This window comes from Zootoca vivipara, chromosome 10, assembly GCF_965207765.1.
Source record: "Zootoca vivipara chromosome 10, rZooViv2.hap1.1, whole genome shotgun sequence".
In the NCBI taxonomy this organism is placed as follows: Eukaryota; Metazoa; Chordata; class Lepidosauria; order Squamata; family Lacertidae; genus Zootoca; species Zootoca vivipara.
This window is the reverse complement of record NC_142593.1, coordinates 41,122,434-41,144,043: the sequence shown is the minus strand read 5'-3', so window position 1 is coordinate 41,144,043 and position 21,610 is coordinate 41,122,434. Positions and strand designations below refer to the sequence as shown.

The 21,610-nt window shown below is 43.0% G+C and overlaps 1 protein-coding gene across 1 annotated transcript; it reads left to right on the top strand.

The window, feature by feature from the left end:
- Positions 1–4,083: 4,083 nt before the first annotated feature.
- Positions 4,084–20,795, top strand: SNX18 (sorting nexin 18). The gene is made up of 2 exons (XM_035100701.3): positions 4,084–6,420; positions 19,670–20,795. Exons 1-2 carry the CDS (start codon positions 4,740–4,742, stop codon positions 19,921–19,923), a joined length of 1,935 nt encoding a protein of 644 aa, XP_034956592.1. The 5' UTR covers positions 4,084–4,739; the 3' UTR covers positions 19,924–20,795.
- The last annotated feature ends 815 nt before the right edge of the window (positions 20,796–21,610 follow it).

Below are 21,610 nucleotides of genomic sequence, written 5' to 3'. Positions count from 1 at the left end.
ACAGTGTTCTCGAAGCTACGAACATGAATTTGACCAAACTGCGGGAGGCAGTGGAAGACAGGAGTGCCTGGTGTGCTATGGTCCATGGGGTCACGAAGAGTCGGACACGACTAAACGACTAAACAACAATGACAAATAATTACAATTACAACAAATAAAGGCTTGAAATATCTTGCTTTGCATGTCATGCATCTATCTCATGTATTGGTTTCACCTTTTAAGTTGCGTTACTGAAATAAATGCACTTTTTGACGATATTCTAATTTTCCGAGTTTCACCTGTATAGGTGGCATATAGTATGCCACTAAGGTCAGTGTCACAATGCTATGCTCCCACCCATGCTCCAGATTGAATGGTATAGCACTAAACTAGAAATGCAGAAAGTTCTCCTTTGCACTAAACTAGAGATGCAGAAAGTTCTCATATTCAAACCCCACATCCCTAGTTCAAAAGCATTAAAGTTCTGTATGTATTGCTTTTCTCATCATTGTAATGTTGCAGTGTTCAGTTAAAAAAAAGTATCTCTTGATAGCAGCATGCCATGCAACTATTAATGGTGCATGAATCCTAATCCTTGCTGAGTCAGACAAACCCAATAATCAACTACTGAAACTGTCAGTTAAAGGCAAGGACTGAAGCAGGGCATAATGTACTGCCATATGGAAATTTTAAGGAACCTGTGCATCATATAATACAGTATAATACAGGCCCAACAATTTTCCTATAAAGCAATTCCCCCACCCCTGAAAAAAATGTGCCTTGCAATGATAACTAAAGAAAAATATTGAAACATATATAAATGGCCTTCCAACTTAGAAGTGTCCTAACTTATGTGATGAGAGTAAATAATTAATAGCTTTTGCTATTAAAACTACAGGCAGCGACAATTTTGCACAAGTTTCGTTACTGAAACCCCCCCCCACGCACCCTTTTTTCATTAAAAATTTCCACATTCCATTCAATTTACTCATACAATCATAATCATCTACTTCCCTCCCCCCCTTCCATGGCTCTATATATTTACCCATTACAACGGCATATTCTGGTTATTCCATATGTTTTATTCTCCTCCCTCATTATATCTTCATATACTTTAAACTGCTGAATTTACTCCAACCCTGCTGAGATTTTAACCTGTTTAACATGATTCTTCAGATATTCTGCAAACATTTTCTACCCATCCTGCCCTCTTCCTGGTCTAAAAAAACCTGCACATTGGTGGTCAAACATCAATTGTATGTGCGCAAAATGGTTGCTGCTGCCTGTACTTTGGAAGAGACTCAGTAAGGAACAGAAAATGTCTTGAGCCTAAGGTTGCGATCAGTGATTTAGGGATGGTGGCAAATAGAGTGAAACTTAATATGGATAAGAGAGGGGTTTATGATTGGGGAATCACCTGATCTAGGAGTAGGTTACAGCCTGCTTGGGTTCATAGATTGAAGGTAGTCTTGGCTCTAATGCTGCCTGTGTCCAGGGGCATCTGGTGTCTTTTACCAGTTTATGTCTGTGATGACAGCTGAAACTTTTCTTGGGTAGCAATGATCTGCACATTGTCACTCACATTTTAATAACATCCAAATCAGACTATTTCAACGTGCTCTGTGGGGGACTGCCTTTGAAAAGTATTCACAAGCTAAACTAGTTCTGAATGCAGCACCAAGAATATTAACAGCTTACTACTTCAAGCATAACACGACAGCGTTGTGTCAGTTTCATTGGCTCCTAGTGGGTTTTCCAGCCCAATTCAAGTGCTGGTTTTGATCTTTACAGCCCTAAAGGAGCTGCAGTCTCCTAATGGGCTGTCTCGTCCCAGATCTATCTTTTCACCCATCTTGAGCATCTTTCCCCCCATCATCTGAAGCATAGCCAGTGGCCATGAAAATCAAGGCATTCTTTGTAGCAGAATGCCCCACTAGTCACAGTGGTGGCTGGTGCCTTTTGGGTTTAGGAGGATGGAAAGCACAGAGACCAGTAGAAGGTGGGGCCAGATGCCATGAATTCTAGTTTTGTCTCTGTCTATCCTTCTCACTACTGAGTTCCAGAAAGGCAACCTGAGACAAGGAAAAGGAAACTATCAGACAGGGCGACTCACAAAGATGGTTGTAAGTAAGAAGGCAGGTAGGTGGGCACTGAGGTTACAGGACCAACCTAATAAGACTATCCTCCCTCAGTAAAGGCTCTGCTGTTTTGGAGATTAAAATCGTTTGTCAATTTGTTTGTTTTAAAAAAGTATTTTAAACATTGTACAAATTAATAACACGTATACCATAAATCCACACTGAAGAAGTATGCATGCACATGAAAGCTCCTACCAATGACAAACTTAGTTGGTCTCTAAGGTCTAAACCACAGAGCCTAGGGCTTGCCGATCAGAAGGTCAGCGGTTCAAGTCCCCGTGACGGGGTGAGCTCCCATTGCTCGGTCCCTGCTCCTGCCCACCTAGCAGTTCGAAAGCACATCAAAGTGCAAGTAGATAAATAGGTACCGCTCCGGCGGAAAGGTAAACAGCGTTTCTGTGCACGGCTTTGGTTCGCCAGAAGCGGCTTTGTCATGCTGGCCACATGACCTGGAAGCTGTACGCCAGCTCCCTCGGCCAATAATGCGAGATGAGCGCCGCAACCCCAGAGTCATCCGCAACTGGACCTAATGGTCAGGGGTCCCTTTACCTATACCTTTTAAGGTGCTACCGGAAGGAATTTTTTTATTCTGTTTCGACTATGGCAGACGAACACGGCTACCTACGGCTACCTACGGTTTCCCCCCTCCCCTCCCCATCCCCACCCCTTCTCTACATAAGTGCCTGGGGACTTCTATTTCACTGTATCTGAAGAAGTGTGCATGCACACGAAAGCTCATACCAAAATAAAAACTTAGTTGGTCTTTAAGGTGCTACTGAAGGAATTTTTTTATTTTACTTCGACCCAGACCAACACGGCTACCTACCTGTAACCAACGGCTACCTACCTGTAACTAGAACCATAACTCCAGTAACTAGTTAAAGAAATAATTTCTGTCCTAATTTTCTATAAAGCAACGTGAAACTGTAAGCATATTGATTTAAATAGCTATTTGAATGTAACGCTGCATATTTTGTTGTTTAGTCGTTTAGTCGTGTCCGACTCTTCGTGACCCCATGGACCATAGCACGCCAGGCACTCCTGTCTTGCACTGCCTCCCGCAGTTTGGTCAAACTCATGTTCGTAGCTTCGAGAACACTGTCCAACCATCTTGTCCTCTGTCGTCCCCTTCTCCTTGTGCCCTCCATCTTTCCCAACATCAGGGTCTTTTCCAAGGATTCTTCTCTTCTCATGAGGTGGCCAAAGTATTGGAGCCTCAGCTTCACGATCTGTCCTTCCAGGGAGCACTCAGGGCTGATTTCCTTAAGAATGGATAGGTTTGATCTTCTTGCAGTCCATGGGACTCTCAAGAGTCTCCTCCAGCACCATAATTCAAAAGCATCAATTCTTCGGCGATCAGCCTTCTTTATGGTCCAGCTCTCACTTCCATACATCACTACTGGGAAAACCATAGCTTTAACTATACGGACCTTTGTCGGCAAGGTGATGTCTCTGCTTTTTAAGATGCTGTCTAGGTTTGTCATTGCTTTTCTCCCAAGAAGCAGGCGTCTTTTAATTTCGTGACTGCTGTCACCATCTAACGCTGCATATAATAATAATAATAATAATAATAATAATAATAATAATAATAATAATAATAATAATAGTTGCAAACTGATCCTGCGAGTGTTTACTGTAGAGTGAACTGTGCTCAGTGGGACTGCGCAACTCTGAATTTCAGCTAAATACTAACCCAATCCTAAATTTACTGGTAAGTGAATTGAACTATGTTGTGGGGGGATGGAGGGGTGCATGTGTGCCATTCCCTAGTCAGGGTCGCAGCTCACGTTGGTGAGTTGTTGGGTGTTGTTGTTGTTCTTTTACCCGCCTAATTTAGCTCTCTCGGCACTTTTCCTGAAGTAAGTACCGGTATCTCCTCAGTTTCCCGCCTTCTTCCCTCTCTCTCGCGCGCGCCCTCTTTCCCTCAAGCCTGTCGAATGCAGCGGCATCTCCCGAGACAAACGCCAGAGGGCAGGCGGGGGCCACGGGAAGCACAACCCCCAAACGGCAGTCCGCCCCCTCCCTCTTCGCCCCCGGCCCAATCGATGGGGGCGGCGGCTCTGCGCTCGGCTTCCCAGCCCTTGCCTCTCGGCTCTGGATTAGCAAAACTGGCGACGTGGGACAATCCCCCGGGCCCGGCCCCTTCCACACACACACACTCACGCAAACACGCGGGCGCGGGCGCGCGCACTCCTTCTCTCCCTCCCTCTCTCCCTTTCTCGCGCACACCCCTCCGCCCAGCCAGCCGACTTGGACGAGGTGAAGCGGGGACTCCAGCTGCTGGCGATACCAGTGACGGGGCTGCCTCGTCCCTCCTTCAGTCACTGAGGGCAGCAGCAACCGCCACGGCCTGGGAAAGAAAAGGAGGCGCTCCCCCCGCGTCCCAAAGAGAGAGGCAGAGAACTCGCAGGGGCGAATCGTGAGGAGAATAAAAGGGTTCCGGCGGAGGAGACGCTGCTGCTTCCAGGGGAAGGGAGCAGCGCCGCCACCCGAGTGGGCGGGCAGGACCTGCGGGCCGGACGGCGGGGGGTTTGGGGGCGTGAGCTGCGTTTGGTTGGCGGCGCTGCGGGGCGGCCCGCCCGCGTCCCCCATCCCCGGCTGGGCGGCGGCGGCGGCGGGACCATGGCGCTGCTGCGGGCCCGCGCGCTGTACGACTTCAAGTCGGAGAACCCGGGCGAGATCTCCTTGCGGGAGCACGAGGTGCTGAGCCTGTGCAGCGACCAAGAGATCGAGGGTTGGTTCGAGGGGGTCAACAGCCGCGGAGACCGGGGCCTCTTCCCAGCCTCCTACGTGCAGGTCATCCGAGCGCCCGTGGCCGAGCCGCCCGCGCCTCTGCCAGTGCCGGCCCCGGCCCGCTACGCCAATGTCCCCGGCGGAGGCTTCGAGCCCCTGGCGGCGGTGGTGGCGGCGACGTCGCCCGCCACAGCCTTCAGCAACCCTCCGCCGGCCCAGCAGCACCACCATCACCACCACCAGCAGCAACACCAGCAGCTCCCTCCGCCGGCAGAGCCCTTCCAGCTGCTGCCTCCTCCACCGGCAACGTCGGGCTTCCCTTCCTTTCAAGCCGTGCCTTCCTCCTATGGAGGGTCCTCCTATCAGACCAGCCAAGGCAGCGACGACGACTGGGATGATGACTGGGACGACAGCTCGACGGTGGCGGACGAGCCGGGCGTCCTGGGCAGCTCATACCCAGACTATGAAAATGCAGGGATGGGGGTTGGAGCCCCCGGTGGCTCCTCTGGCAGGTACCGCCTCTCCACCCGCTCCGACCTGTCACTGAGCTCCCGGGGCAGCCAGCCTGGCGCTCACCTGCACCACCCGGCCGCTGGCGGCGCCAAGAGCACAGCCACGGTGAGCCGCAACTTGAACCGCTTCTCCACTTTCGTGAAATCCGGTGGTGAGGCCTTCGTGCTCGGAGAGGCATCGGGATTCGTAAAGGATGGTGACAAGCTGTGCGTGGTGCTGGGCGCCTATGGGCCCGAGTGGCAGGAGAACCCTTACCCTTTCCAGTGCTCCATCGAAGACCCCACCAAGCAGACCAAATTCAAGGGCATGAAGAGCTACATCGCCTACAAGCTGGTGCCGAGTCACACTGGGCAGCAGGTGCACCGGCGCTACAAGCACTTTGACTGGCTCTATGGGCGCCTGGTGGAGAAGTTTCCAGTCATCTCGGTGCCGCATCTGCCAGAGAAGCAGGCCACGGGGCGCTTTGAGGAGGACTTCATTTCCAAACGCCGCAAAGGCCTGGCCTGGTGGATGGACCATATGTGTAGCCACCCGGTGCTTGCGCAGTGTGATGCCTTCCAGCATTTCCTCACCTGCCCAAGCACCGACGAGAAGGCCTGGAAGCAGGGCAAGCGGAAGGCTGAGAAAGACGAGATGGTGGGCGCTAACTTCTTCCTCACAATTAGTGTGCCTACTGGTGGTCCTGCTGCTCTGGACCTGCAGGAGGTGGAAAGTAAAATCGATGGCTTCAAGAGCTTCACCAAGAAAATGGATGACAGCACCATTCAGCTGAACCAGACAGTCAATGATTTTGCTCGTAAGCAGGTTACTGGCTTCAAGAAGGAGTACCAGAAAGTGGGGCATTCCTTCAAGGGCCTCAGCCAAGCCTTTGAGATGGACCAGCAGGCTTTTTCAGTTGGCCTCAATCAGGCCATTGCCTTCACTGGGGAAGCTTATGATGCTATTGGTGAACTCTTTGCGGAGCAACCCAGACAGGACCTGGATCCAGTGATGGATTTGTTAGCTCTGTATCAAGGACATCTGGCCAATTTCCCAGACATAATCCATGTCCAGAAAGGTAATGTAGTTTTAACTATATCAGCTCGACTCTTTCACCCAATTAAATTTGTATAATAGAAGCTAGACTTCTGAGTTATTGTAGTAAAATGTTCTGGAGTATAGTATCTATGTTAGTTTGTTGCATCAAAACTAAAGAGTCCTGTAACACCTCAAAGACGAATAATGAATGGTCACTGTGCTTATCTTGTACAGTATACACTTGACCTTTGTATGGAAATGTCATAGGTTGTAGCACCAGGATTACATTGCCTTTTGCCCCACAATGTTTACATTTTTCTCCCCTTGGTACCAATATGTATATATAATGTGCCAAGTTATTGAAGATAACCTCCTGTCAAATTTGGTTCTAGATTTGATTTTAGGCCACAGTCCTTTGCACACCTACTGGGCATAAACTTCACCGGTTGTAGTAGCAATTACTTCTGAGTAAGCATGATAGGATTGGGCTATAAATTTATTAAAGACTATGGCAGCATAAAATAGTTAGTCTTTAAGGTGCCACAATATGCTGATTCTGGTAAAACACTGGAGTTAATTCTGCCTCAGAAGTTAGCCTCTTCTGCTAGGATTTATGGGCTAAGGTTATTAAGGACATGCTGCATTTAAGGATGCTTGTTTTGAACCCTTAATGGTATGTTATTACCCTACCCTGCTCCCCCAAGCGGGAAACTATACTTGCCTATCATACCCAGGATTTGTGTTTGTTTGTAAAACAGGCATGTAGTGAAGTACTGAGCAGTATTTTAAAAGAGTATACTTGTTTAATTGTGTCAGAGAGACCATTGCTTACTGTGTACCTTGTGAGTAGCTTCAGGGTTTTTTAACAAGGCGAAGTCAGCCACAGAACACTTTAATTAATTTCAAGCCACATTTGAGTTGTTTGGATCATTAATTAAACGAACATTAATGTGTATTACAAATGAGCTTTTAAAAAAAACAAATACACTCTCTGCTCTATCTGGATTTAAGGTTCACATAAGGCAGGGGTCCCCAGACTACGGCCCCCGGGCCGGATGCGGCCCAATTAGCCTCCCAATCCGGCCCGCGACGACCCCCGCCGCCCGCTGCCGCCGCCCGCTCTTACGGCGCGCGGCGCGGCGGCGATCTTCAAAATCGGCAAAAAATCGCCGAAAATCCTTTGTGCACATGCGTATGGGCCTCTCCTGACCCAGAAGAGGTCATTTCCGATGCACTTCCGGGTCGGGGGAGGCCCATACACATGCGCACAAGCGATTTTCGGCGATTTTTCTCCAACCGTGTGCGTGTGCGCATGCGCATGGGCGCGCACTCCCCCGCCCTCCGGCCCGCTGCGCGCGCACTCCCCTGCTCTCCGGCCCGCTGCGCGGTCGGCGCGGCGGGCACCGGCCCAAAGCACGGTAAGTCTGGGGACCCCTGACATAAGGGCCTGTGACCCTCCAAACGTTGCTCAACTGCAACTCACACCACTCCTAACCATTGGCCCTGCTGAGTACAGCTGATGTGAATTGGGAGTTGGACAACAAGCTGCAGGGCTGCAGGTTCTCAGTCCCTGAAAGATTTGGATGCTTGGGCTTTGTTCCCATAACCACTTTGTAAGATTTGGTCATAGATGTACAGCTACCGTATCTAGTACATTAGTAGTTAACATTTCCGGGGTATTTTCTTTAAAGGCATGTAGGATTCTCTTTGTTTCCTTGCACCTGGTTTTCTACTGAACTAATTTTTCTCTATTTTAGATTTTAGGCCAGTTTACGTAAATGAAATCTAATACAATACAATCTAATACAATTCAGAGCTATGTGATGAGGTTTGACTTCCTCTGTACAGATACACCTGTGAAGTTAGTACCCATTCTTGACAGTGTGTTCATCACCTTGGTGTCTAGTTTCTCTGTGCAGCTCTAATCAGTTAATGTTTTCCACATATCAAGGGCCAAGGATAAAAATGTCATCCTTTGTGGTTATCACTCCAGTCAGGACTATTTTTCATTCAGATAGAAAAACTTAATATAGCAAAACACAGTGAAAAGAGAGATGGGAATTTTCACATGACAGTCAAAGCTGTTGAGGTAGGTCTTCCAAGGAATATACAATTATTCTTGAAATCAACTTGAGTATTACATGCTAGGAGCCCATAAATACATTCCTAATAAACCTTTTCAGCATTTTATGTTAGTGTATGCATAAATGCTCTCATGGTTGCATTTATATATTCATGCCAAATACATTGTAAACAATGCTGTTGACCATAATAGAGGTTGACTTGTTTTGTCAATGGATTATAGTACGAGGTTTTCCAACTGTGTAAATGCTGGATGATAAATTGTGTAACTTCTAAAAGATAATGACTCTGAAAATACTATTAACCTATGTTTCACATTTGAACACTAATTTCTCACAGTACTTGCAGCAAAATGCAAGTTGGAACATTAACATGCAAGTGCTTCATGATTCTTAATTATTCTTAATCTTTACATAGACAGCTTTTCAAAAATTATCAGGTGGCTATGTATTGCATTACAGTGCCATTCTTCAAACTCATTTGAAATGCTGCCTGCACCTTCAGGGACAATGTGATTGCTGTGTGCCTTTTACAATCGTGCTACAAGAAAGGACTTGGTGGATGCTATTCATTCGCACTGTCATCATAATTCAGAAAACATTTAAAATATGAAAACATACTATCATTTTCACTATCATTTAAGTGCTTTTGCTTGGGGCGGTATTTGTAGCTGGATTATTGATTTAAATACAGGTTATTTTACATGGATAGGGGTGATGGTTTGTCTTATGAAGGAAAAAGCAATAATGGATACCTGCCAGCTCTTGAAAAGATTGGCTTGTAAGTCAGCCCATTTGAGTAGAATTAATGTCTGCCATGGATTCGTGTTGGCAGGCACTAAGTCAATTAAAAATGGAAGTAGTTGTAGTCCAGATATTATCAAGCTGTTCCTTGGCCACCTTACATGTATTCCTTGCGTGCCTAAATACTGTAAATCAGCCTAGATGTAAACCCACTGCAGAGTTTTCTGCTGACATTATCTCAAGATGCAGTACCTTAGATTGTGCCAGCACAACTTGTGCCCCTTCAAACTAAGCACAACCTACTGGCCATGTTTAGTGACCTGCCAGGTGTTTGACAAGGCCCTGTTTGAGTCCCAACCCACAGGAGGTTTACTGAGATCTTGCTAGGCTAGTATACATGACTGGCGACCTACATTTGGCTTGCTGAGTCACAGATGATGCATGTCTGACCCACTTCCTCAATTATTTGTCAGCATTTTACAGTGTTTCACTCAAATCCTTACATAGCATGCGACTGCTTAAGGAATTCCTCAAAAATGTTTCTTTCATTTTCTAAGTATAATATGCCATATCAAAATGGAGTGTTATGTGGATAATGCTCTGGAGTTGGAGATGAGAGGCTGAGAGTCTCTGCTCAGATTTGAGTTTACTTATTGACTTTGAGTAACTCCCATTATCTCTCTACCTTGCAGGGTTGTTATGAGGATAAAATGGATTAAACCTATATACACTGTCATGTGCCCTTCTAGAAGAAGGGTAGTGTGTAAATATAAAATAAATACAACCTGTAATAAAATCAGTAGAGCCTTTCATGACCACATAATTACTATTATTAGCAATAGTACTTAAGTTGGGCAGAACTCAGTAAGCTCCTTGGTATTCCTGGGAGCAGTGAAACAAGTAGGAAGATGGCTAGAGTGCAAGTGGTAGAAGATTTGAAGTGAACCTACAGTGTTAGAGCTCATTATTAAGTCTACTCGGTGTCTGTGATGACAGCAAAGAAGCAGTTCTTTTCTAACACTGTTATATATTCTCACATTACTGTCCATTGGAGCTTTTTGGGATGGTGTGGGGCCTTCTGCAGTCTGGCCCATCTAATGATGCTAAACTCTTGGAGGTCCACTGTGTTGTGTTTGCAAACTTAGCACAACCTAAAAAAACAAATCAAGGATACAATTGCTGGCATCTACCATGGCTAGGACATCACAATTGAATTGAGTCAGTCACCACATAGGGGAGCAGTGTTGTTCACCCAGTGATACGTGGTCCCATGTCTCCTGAAGGGACAGGTTTGTCACTTACAGGAGCTGCTTGATCCAAATTTGTCATTAGAAGTGCAAGTTGCTTTTTAGTTTTACCAACTTAGGCTGGTATGCCAGCTGCAACCCTATTTGTCCAGAGATAGCCTGGCCTCAGTTATCCATGCTCTAGTGACCTCCAAGTTAAACTACTCTAATGTACTTCTCATATGCAAAGCTGCCTTTGAAGACTATAGCGAAACTGCACTTAGTACAGGCAACCGGGGTAGAGTTCCTGGCCCTTGTGCATGTCTGCAGAGCATGCATAAGCCACCCCCCATTATACCCCACCCCTGTTATGCCATCTTCCAGGTCCAAAATGACCCACTCATCAGTGGTCACGTGCCAATTGAACATGTGCAAAATGGTTGCTGCCTGTACAAATGTGGCTGCTAGCTTACTAATGGTTTGGGAGTTATGAGCATTTTAGGCCAGTGGTACACCATCTAACCAAGGGTGGCGCTGTGGTCCTAACCATAGAGCCTAGGGCTTGCCGATCAGAAGGTCGGCGGTTTGAATCCCCGTGACTGGGTGAGCTCCTGTTGCTCGGTCCCTGCTCCTGCCAACCTAGCAGTTCGAAAACACGTCAAAGTGCAAGTAGATAAATATGTACCGCTCCAGCGGGAAGGTAAACGGCGTTTCCATGCGCTGCTCTGGTTCGCCAGAAGCGGCTTAGTCATGCTGGCCACATGACCCGGCAGCTGTACGCCAGCTCCCTCAGCCAATAAAGCGAGATGAGCACCGCAACCCCAGAGTCGTCCGCGACTGGACCTAATAGTCAGGGGTCCCTTTACCTTTACCTTTTTACACCAACTATACTCCAGTCTATTTCTGGTACAATTCAAAGTACAACTTTTGATGTGTGAAACTTTTTACACTTAGGAACAGGGTTGAAGGACCACCTTTCTCCATAGGTATCTGTGCATTAAGATCCTGTTGTGAGCATCTCTGTCCATAGTTTAGGGGATACGACAGCGAGACCGTTTTTTGGTGCAAGTTGTGAGGCTTAAAGGAAATGACACCAAATATCCAGGAGCTTCATTTACAACCCTCAAATACGTCTGCAATAGATGTGATTGGTCACAGGGTGTATCAGTATAGCTAGTTAAGCAAGTAAAAACCTTTAAATGAATTTTTAAATGCCAGCTGTGGTGTGGGTGAAAATGTTTATGTGGTTGCTGAAAATGGAATATGGTACAGTACATAATAATCTGTTTTAAGTTAGTTCAGGCATCCCCTAACTGCGGCCCTCCAGATGTCTTTGCCTACAACTCCCATGATCCCTAGCTAAGAGGACCAGTGGTCAGGGATGATGGGGATTGTAGTCCAAAACATCTGGAGGGCCGAAGTTTGGGGATGCCTGGCATAGTTTATCAAATCATTGATGAAATTTTGTATAGCATTGAGAAGCAAGCCATGCTTGCTCACATACACTACAGCACAACAGGAGGCATCTTAAAGGTTAATAGAAAACGTGCTAGTTTTTCTTTCAGTTATCCTGATAGCCCATTCTTATAGATACAAACTCCATTAAAGACTAAAGTTGATTTAAAGCCCATGCTTAGCACTGTAATATCGTTTAGACTAATGAAACCTTCTCCCAGGGTTGTAGCTTGCCAAAAGTGATGCTTTGCCTGTTTGAAAATATTTCTGAGAACTTCCTTTTCATTCCACTCCCCACCCCATCCCTGCAATGTTATTAATGGAAGTGAGCAGCTTTCCATATACCCACATAGCAAGGATGAATTCCCATCCACAGTGCCACATGGGTGGACCCTCTTACTCTTCTCTTTACCAACTGGGGGAAGGTGGGGAATGGAAGATGGATCTCTCATCTATTTTGTAGCAGGCAGAAAGCACACAAATATGACGCTCATGGATTTTGTGCCATAGCTCCTGTCCTCCCAAGTTCTCTGACAATATGCACAAGGGGTCATTGGCAAGCATATATCATGGCTGGCTAGTAAGCTAAACTAAAATTTACAAACTTTTGAGAATGATGCATTGGTCTTTTTGTGTGTAGTGAAAAAGCTGAAAAAAATTACTATTTTAACATTTCACAAGAAAGTATCCAGTAACATTAGATGTATTGGGGTGAAACGCTTTCCCAAAGTCTGGTAAGCTTCTCAACTGCACAATACTATGCATGTGTACTCAGAAGTAAGTGAAGTGAAGTTACTCTCATGGTAAATATTGGATTGTCACCTAAATCACTCAAAATGAACCACCCTGAGACACCCAGGTATAGGGAAGTATATAAATTCAATAAATAATAATAATTAATTATTATTTATTTAGAGCATTTATGCCCTGCTCTTGAGCAAAAAAGGCTTCCAGAGTGGCTCACATACGGTCAATTAAAGCAGGCATCAACTCCTGAAATGTTCATTTTTGTGAGTTTTTATTATGCACCAAAATAATTTGCTTTAAGGGAAATTGTTATTTTTCATCTTGTAAGTCAGTTGCTGTAGTTTAAACATTGAAAAACATGGAAATCTAAACTTGTGATGAGTACCTTGATAATCATTTCAGTCAATTTGCACTAAGCACTGTTAACTTAGACTGGTGTTTGGTTTCAAACTGGCTCTCTAGGAATTTAGGCAGAAATTTTTCCCAGCTCTGCTTTGCCAGCTAGAGAGGCTGTAAATTCAGTTTGCACCACCACACATGGAAAGCATAAAAACAGAAAAGGATTAACAGGTTGCCCATCACAATCCACTAGGGTGAAACAAGCTGCAAGTCCAGTTGAATAAGTACATTTCTGCTACTGGGCCTTCAAAAGCCTTGTGTGTCAATTTTGAAATAGCTGGAGTTCCTAATTATTGTTTCCCACAGGCAATGTTTCTGTCTATGTAACTACAAGTCAGGTTCCTTAAGCATTTGTACCTGGACTGTTCTTGCTTGGAGTGTAGTTTGTGAGTAGTGTCCTAGGATGTGTGATGGTATTGCAGTGAAGGAGAGGGGTTTTCTCATAAGTGGTAACATGAAAGTGTTTCCTTATTTCAGCCAGAAACCACCACACACAACTTTATTAGGAAATAAATTTACAATTCCTGTCTGTTTAAAAATTCCACGTCTGTTTAAAAAAACAAAACCTGTCAGCCAAATTATTAACTGTCTGTTACTAAAGCTGAACCATATGTTGAAGCAACTGATAATTTAAAAAGTTCAAATCAGTGTGACATTTTGCCAGAGTTGAAAGATAATGAATTTCATGGATCAGGTTTCAGCACAAAAGTGGAAACCTCTGATCTGAATTTTCATCCACAGAACCTGACTGCAAACTCGAGTTTTGTTTGATCCAAGGCTGTTCTTCTACATCTGCCTTCAGATTTATGCAGATAATGTATCCCACACTAATTGCAATCATCAGGAGACAAAACAAACTACAAAAGCACTTATACTGAATGGCTTTCTTTAGCAAGTAATCTGGCCCCTACTTTGTAACACTAAAGACCATTATTTTCTTTGCAGCTTGAAAGCTAAGGTTGGTGGCCAGTATCTAGGAGTGAGCACACACAGAAACTGATGTCTTAACTGCTCTGTAAAGGCTCAGAAAGCAGTTGGGGATTGCACAAGAGCAGTTTAAAAGGAATCTTGGGGCAAGGGTGGGGATACTGTATGCAGGCACGCGAATGACAATGCCCTTTGGGGGATTTGGTACTGGAGGTAAAGAAAAACTCCCACTGGTGTGTGTACACTATTGGTCAAATTATTCTCAAACCAGACTACATTCTATAATAAAGACAGAATATGCACACTGATCTTTGAACTCTCATGGGTTTCAAGGACTACTTTATGAATTCTGTGATGAAAGGGTTCTAAAGTAGAAGTGCTACAATAAAAGCAACTTGGTGGATACCCCAAATAGCTGCACCCCCACTGATTTTAGCTTTCCATTCTCAAGCTTGTACATTTAAAAACTTGCATTGACAGGATAAAAAAATTAGGATGGTGTTTGTTCCAAAAGTTAAAATACGGTAGTAACACAGGGTTTTTTACACTAGCTCCCTTACACTGCTGCATATGCCCAGGGTAGTCTAAACTGTCCACTATAGTAGTATTTGCAATGTTTCACTCTGAGTTTTTTATATTTTAAAATTTGCCAAATAAGAAAGAAGGGTATTTGTGTTTTAAAGGGGGAAAATAAAAATCTATAAGAAAAAATAACGTAGCAAATAGAGGTTGATAACTATTCTATGACTTTTCACTTCCATTTCAACTTTTATGAATGAGTGACTCTAAAAATGCTGTAAAGTTAGGGTGATAAAGTACATTGTATGAGTAGATTCAGCCTGACTTAACCCTCCTCTCTTCCCTTCCCAGCTGCTCCTGTCCCTGCCCATATCCCTTCTACAGGGTCCCCCAAACCTAGATCACATAGTGGGTGGGGAAGGGGAACTCCTGTTGTGCAAGCAAATCTGCTCCGCAAGTGGTCTGGCACAGTTGGGTGTCACCCGTTGTCATTAATGATATCCTTGTGAAACTTCCCAATTCCCATTCCTTTTTTTAAAAAAAAGGAAGGAAGGATGGAAAAAGCTAATGTTGACTTGCACCTTCATTTTTATAAGCCTACTTGTTTTGAGTTAAGGTAACCATCTTGCCAGGGACCCAGGTGGCGCTGTGGTTAAACCACTGAGCCTAGGGCTTGCTGATCAGAAGGTCGGCGGTTCGAATCCCTGTGACGGGGTGAGCTCCCGTTGCTTGGTCCCAGCTCCTGCCAACCTAGCAGTTCGAAAGCACGTCAAAATGCAAGTAAATAGGAACCGCTACAGCGGGAAGGTAAACGGCGTTTCCATGTGCTGCTCTAGTTTGCCAGAAGCGGCTTTGTCATGCTGGCCACATGACCTGGAAGCTATACGCTGGCTCCCTCGGCCAATAATGCGAGATGAGCGCGCAACCCTAGAGTCGGTCACGACTGGACCTAATGGTCAGGGGTCCCTTTACCTTTACCTTAACCATCCTGCCACAAAACCTGTATGAGTCATAGTGTTCTGTAAGTTGGCATGGATAGTCTCAGTGAACACAATAGGACTATTGCTCTTTATGATTAAGCTGGCTAGGATACTGCAGAAGCACCAGAATTTTCTAGTCAATAATACTAAGTGCAGCATCTGAATTGTTGTGCGGGTGAATGGGCATTCCCCAGCCTGGTGCCTTCTAGATGTTGTTGGATTCTAACCTGGAATGTCAAATTGTCACAGATGACAAAAGTTGTACTCCCAACAACTGGACCAGGTTGGGGAAGGCTGTGGTAGACCATTAGCGACTGTCACTTTTAGCATATTTTTTTCACAGTGTAGTGGCTAACTGGAAGTGTGATTTCTAAGTGAATTGGTCTTTGATCTTAACCCCTTTAATGTTAAGTAAATGAAAATTTGACTTCACAGCTTTGATTCCATTTCCAATTGTGTTAACTGTATTTCTGCATTAAGTGTGTGATTTGTATAGCAGCATTCAGTGTTTTTAATCTAAAGCCATAAATGTTCTTCCTTTGGTTTAAAGGAATGTTTAAAGATTCTAAATGAAGGTGGCTAATTTTGCCTGCTTTGACCTAGGATTTTAAAGTTTGTCATATAAAATTGCTGCACAGCAGGGAAGAGGAACCTGTGGCTTTCCATACGTTGCTGGACTATAGCTCCCATCATCCTTGATGCTGACTAGAGAAAATGGGAGATGAAATCCAGCATTTGGAGGGACACAGGTTGCCTACCACTGTTTGGTCCAAATCCTGACCTGTTGTATCTAGCCTATTCCACTATATAGATTAGAGATTCTTACTAGTGGGGGTTCTCCATCAAATAATTATTGTTTTTTTTTTAAGCAGGCTAAGTATTCATAACTTGAGTTAAGATTACTACATATCTTCAGCTGGCATGCCTACACATGCACCTGCATTTCGCTTTTACATAGTTTGATTTAGAATTCAGGAAGGGAAACTCTTTACTATATATTTTTTAACATTCAGTGACTTCCATGCCTGATGGAGGACAAACAGAAGTTCACATAGTCCTCTTCAACTTGTTCCTTGAGGCAGGTGTGCTACTCTGTAATCCATTAAGAGTCCTGCAGCTTGTGATTTGCATCTAGTGATGTTAAAATCAGATTTATGAAACAGATCATTTTGGGGCCAAAACATATACTTGTTTCTACTCTTGACTGCCATAAGAATTTTTTTGCTGGGATTGGTGAAAGAGTTTATAGTACACAGAAGTAGTACACTCCAGCCAGTAAGTGCTGGTAACCAGGTTATGTCACCTCAACCAGACTACAGGAAAGATACTAACATTCTTGATTTATGTATTTTTAAAATGTAGCAATTTTATTTGCCAAGTTCAAACGCTCATTTAATGATTCTGTTAGTTCCTCCTTCACAACCACTGTCAGCTGGCATGGCACTGCTACAGTATTCTTATTAGGACTTTTGTTTTTACGTTTCTGATGAAAAGCCAGCCAAAACATTTTTAGCTCCTACAGCAATACAGCCAAGCCTTATCCCGGTCTGAAAACTATTAGAAGTATTATTTACAGGATCAAGTAGCCTAAGCCAGAAAACAAGATGTTATTTTTTATTTATTTAAAAAGAGAACTGCTGTTAAGAATAATACATCTTGAAATACTTAAAACAGAACACTGCTTGCAACAGCCAAGGGGAAACAGGAATGTCGTGAGGCCAAGAGAAGGCATTTTTAGCCAATTGCATCATTTCTTCTTGTGCATGTAGAGGCTTCATTGTAGCCTGTGCTGCTCTACTATGATCATATAGCTGAGTCTTGGGTGTGTACATCATGTAGCCTAACTTTTTGCAAGCAGGTGGTCCACGATCCATGATGGAATGCTATTGCAGGCTTAAGTTGGTTGGTAGAGTTCTGATAAAATCCTAACCATTTCAGTTAGTAAGTTTTATTCATTCTGTGTGCCAGTGCTGGGTACGTAAGGTCATAAGCTTGCATTGTTTATCCCAGCTGAAGTATTCTCTCATTACTTGTATATATTGTGCATAAACAATTGGAAATGCATGTCTACTACTTAAAATGAAAAAAGTTCAAAACAAACAAGGCTTACTCTTTGTCTGACACAATGTATGTACGTCAAACTTAGCCTGAATCTGTCTTACTAGTTAAACAATCATTTTTATTCAGGGAGATGGGTCACCTTTTGTGTTAATCGGTTTTTGAAGTTCTGATCCACAATTGTTTTGAAAATGTGCAACTAAAGCAGTCAAGTGACTCAAATTTATACATCTCTCTGTAATGTCTCGCTAAAGATCCTGTGAGTTCTCTGTGACTCAGTGTGACTCAGAAGTGGTAATGGAAAATATGCAAGTGATATCTAACCCATTCATCCATTGTTTGTTTGCTTTTTTTGAATATACCTTACAGATTTAGGACTTTTCTTTGTTTACCAGACCTAGCCAGTTCCTTTATTCATTTGTTCATTCATTCATTTGTTATATTTATGTTTTGATCCTATCATTCCAGTAAGGCAGTAGTTTTCAGACTGTTCTGGGACCTCAGGACCCTGGGGTTCCTTCCAAGTTTAGGCTTCTCAATGAGAAAATCAATAATGGCAAAGTTCCCTCGAAAGCAACTTTCCACCATAATTGTTTTTCCCCTTTTATGCTTACCCCTAGGGGAGTATTGAGTGTTTTTCCAAATGCACCCTTGAGAATTGTCAATGTACTCACTGTGCATAGGAGAACATGCCTAGAATCCCTTGCAATTTGGAAGAGTTCTTCAGCAGATAAATTGGTGTGGAAAGGATTCTAAAAGCTTTAAAATAAGTGCTCTAAGACTGGATTTGGTGTGCATGTGGTTCTCATATGTTCTCAGGAAGTGGCTTAGGCCAATCTGGTGGCAGCTGCATCCGTTTTGAACCAAGCTGGCCAAATCACCCTTGTATAGAGCTGCCAATTAAAATCCTACTGTAAGTACTTACTGTACAAAAAGAAAACAAAAGTTTTAGCATGGGACTTACTTGGCCATAGAGGTAGATAGACTAGCCATTTCAAGGGGTATTTGCCACAATGGTCTCTCCCCCTGACCTCAGCATGCCTGACGCTGTCGGCATTCTCCACAATCCTCTGTGAGGATATACAACCTTCTGGGACACTGTGTCTTTTCTCACCCAAGGTGTTGAAAAGAAAACTTGAGACACACCTGGGCAGAACTTTGTGAAGTGTACACCATTTGGAAATGTACAAATTCAGTTGCAACACACAAAAATATGTTTGCAATGTGTTGAGCATTTAACCTCTTTTATGCCTTTTTTATCTGAAAGTTTTACAAGGAGAGTTGTACATAAGTTATGGGGACAATTCTAAAGTCTGTTTTTGCCTTTTAATGACTTAGATTGCTGTGAAATTACAACTGGAATCTATTCTAGAAGTTTGTGGAATTGGATCTGTCTTATTTACTTGAGCAGTGGCTATAAATTCAGGCTTGTTGGGCTGAACGTCTTACAGAAACACAGAATTGCGGGAATGGTAGTCTCACTTCATTGCTCACTTTCTGTGGCCACACTGAGCACTCCATATCTTCATTAAACTTGTTTATAATGTTACTTTTCGTGAAATGAAACAGAGCTGAATTAAAAATCATGAGCTCTTCTTCACTTTTCACTTCTGGTTTACCCCTGAATTTGAAAATATGTCAGATATTTGTTAAAGGTGTTACCTTAAGATAATGTCATCAATTTTTAACCTGTAATTATGCAGAAGAAAAGCTATGATCACCTTGAGTTCAGTCATATCTTGTATTTTGCAGCAAAGTGATGTAAGTATGGTACATAGTACTGGTGATCTGAAATGCATATTCTAGGTGGAGTTTGCTTACAGCAAACAATTGTAAGCTGACTTGTAGGGTGAGGTAAATATTTCAGCCCAAGGCAGCTTGCAATTGATCTTTTTTTAAAAAAAAATCAAAGCCATGTCTAGGTATGGTAAGCAGTTTGGTGCTACATGCAGAACGCACACTGAATATTCTATGATGTATTGCAGAGAAAATCTCTTAAGCAAAGGTTTTATTATGTCATAGAATATAGGAACAATTTCAGAATTCTTTAGACTGCAAACAGCAAGTGTAATTACCGGTGGCAGTATAGCTTTTAATTAGACTTGTTCCAGTCATCTTTTAATCCCAGTATATCTTTTTTGTTCATTATGCAGGAGCCCTTACCAAAGTGAAGGAAAGTAAGCGGCATGTAGAAGAAGGGAAGATGGAGGTTCAGAAAGCCGATGGCATTCAGGATCGTTGTAACATTATTTCTTTTGCCACCCTAGCAGAAATCCACCATTTTCACAAAATTCGAGTGAGAGACTTCAAATCACAAATGCAGCATTTCTTACAACAGCAAATACTTTTTTTCCAAAAAGTGACACAGAAGCTAGAAGAAGCTCTTCACAAGTATGACAGTGTTTAATATGCTTAATTCTTGGACTTTGAATAATGGATATTTTTAAGCTTGTGGATGGAATGAACAACGGATACAAACTCCACTCTCAAGTATCTCTTGACACCTTTTGGGATGGTGTACAAGGATGATTTTGTAATCTGTTCTGGAGTCCAACTGAACCTAAAATTGCCTAAGGAGGACATAATTATGCCTATATAGTGGAGACTGTACTACACATTGTAACTAAGTTATACTCCAAATGCCTACACTACCATTGTAATGTTTTTGAAATAATGATTATACTATTTGCCTTACTGCTTTTTTGAAATACGGTATTTTAGTGCATAATATGCTGTAGACCTCAAAACCTTTTGGGTCTTTAAGGAAGTTGGTTAGATAAAAGCCTGCTTCAGATGCCTTTTTAAAATTCTCTTCGGTATGAATTTTTAAATTCAGCCAATTCTCTGTTTACAAATTCCTGTTAGAGCAGCTATGCGATTTTGTGCCTTTAGAATTACAGTTTTTCATTATTATTATTTTTTAGTAAACCACATTTCTATGACTGATTGAATGAAGGGTTGGCACCTCTGATAGGGCCTGATTTCAAACCTCACAGTGACAGAAAAATAACTTGCCATGTAACTTGCACACCTAGGTATTATGATAAATTTTGGCTGGAAAAAACCCCAGGATTTAAAATCATTTTAGACTTTGTGCTGATTAAAAATACTATTTATTATTTGTACCAGTATCTTAAATCTACAAGCAAGAAATCAGCACTGCTGTATTTCCTTTCTTAACATGACAACATAAAATGTTTCCCTGTAACATGTCTTTGAATAGAAACTTTGGACCACTTATCTAATAAAAGAATACTGAAGTATATCAGTGGGATAAGAGTAGAGGATCAGTGGCTCATATTTGTATCTATGTATTGTTTGTGAGAATTGCTTAGCGTGGCAGCTGATTTATTTGGTTATAAACCTGGTGTTACAATGTCAACTGAAACTTGCAAATCACAATTTGCCAGTGTGGCCAAAACAGTCACACTATCCTAAAACTGCCTCTGTAGGAGTGTGCTTTGTGGCATAATATGCCTTGGCCATCTGCAATATCAGCAGCGGCATTGTAGTGTGCCTAAGGACTTACCTAAGCCCACAATTAATTTTTTTAAAAAAGTTACCCCAATTGGAATTTCTTAAGTCAAATAACAATAATTTTGAAATACTGTATTTATCCTATAAGTCTGTTTCCTTTTAATGTAATTAACTAACCCACAGAAGGACGCAACTGGTTCTGCAAGCCAAAGGGGCTTTGGATTTCAGTTCCTTAAATAACAACCACTCGTACTGAATGCCAAAAACAAACAAACATCAACAACTCCTTTAATCAGTTTTAAAAGTAGGTCTGCTCCTGCACACAAAAAACAAAAATCCTTGTGGTTTTGTGGCCCCATGCATTGATAGGACAAGCTTACTTCCAACTTTTTTTTTCAAATATATTTTTATTAATTGTTTTATAAAACACAAACTTTCAAACACATAAAAATGCGAAAACATAAAAATACAAAAATACAAAAATACAAAAATACATCAACATCAAACAGAACAAAACAAAAACATATCCTCTTCAATCCATTTTTATATTCATTGTCTTTTGGCTTCCCCAATTCCCCACTATCTGATTTTCCTTTTTTATATACATCTGTAGCAGT

Excerpts from the sequence above, each read along its gene's own strand:
- SNX18 (XM_035100701.3), top strand. The coding sequence starts at position 4,740 with ATGGCGCTGCTGCGGGCCCGCGCGCTGTACGACTTCAAGTCGGAGAAC. Across the intron at positions 6,421-19,669 it reads CATAATCCATGTCCAGAAAG|GAGCCCTTACCAAAGTGAAG; the intron begins GTAATGTAGTTT and ends TTCATTATGCAG.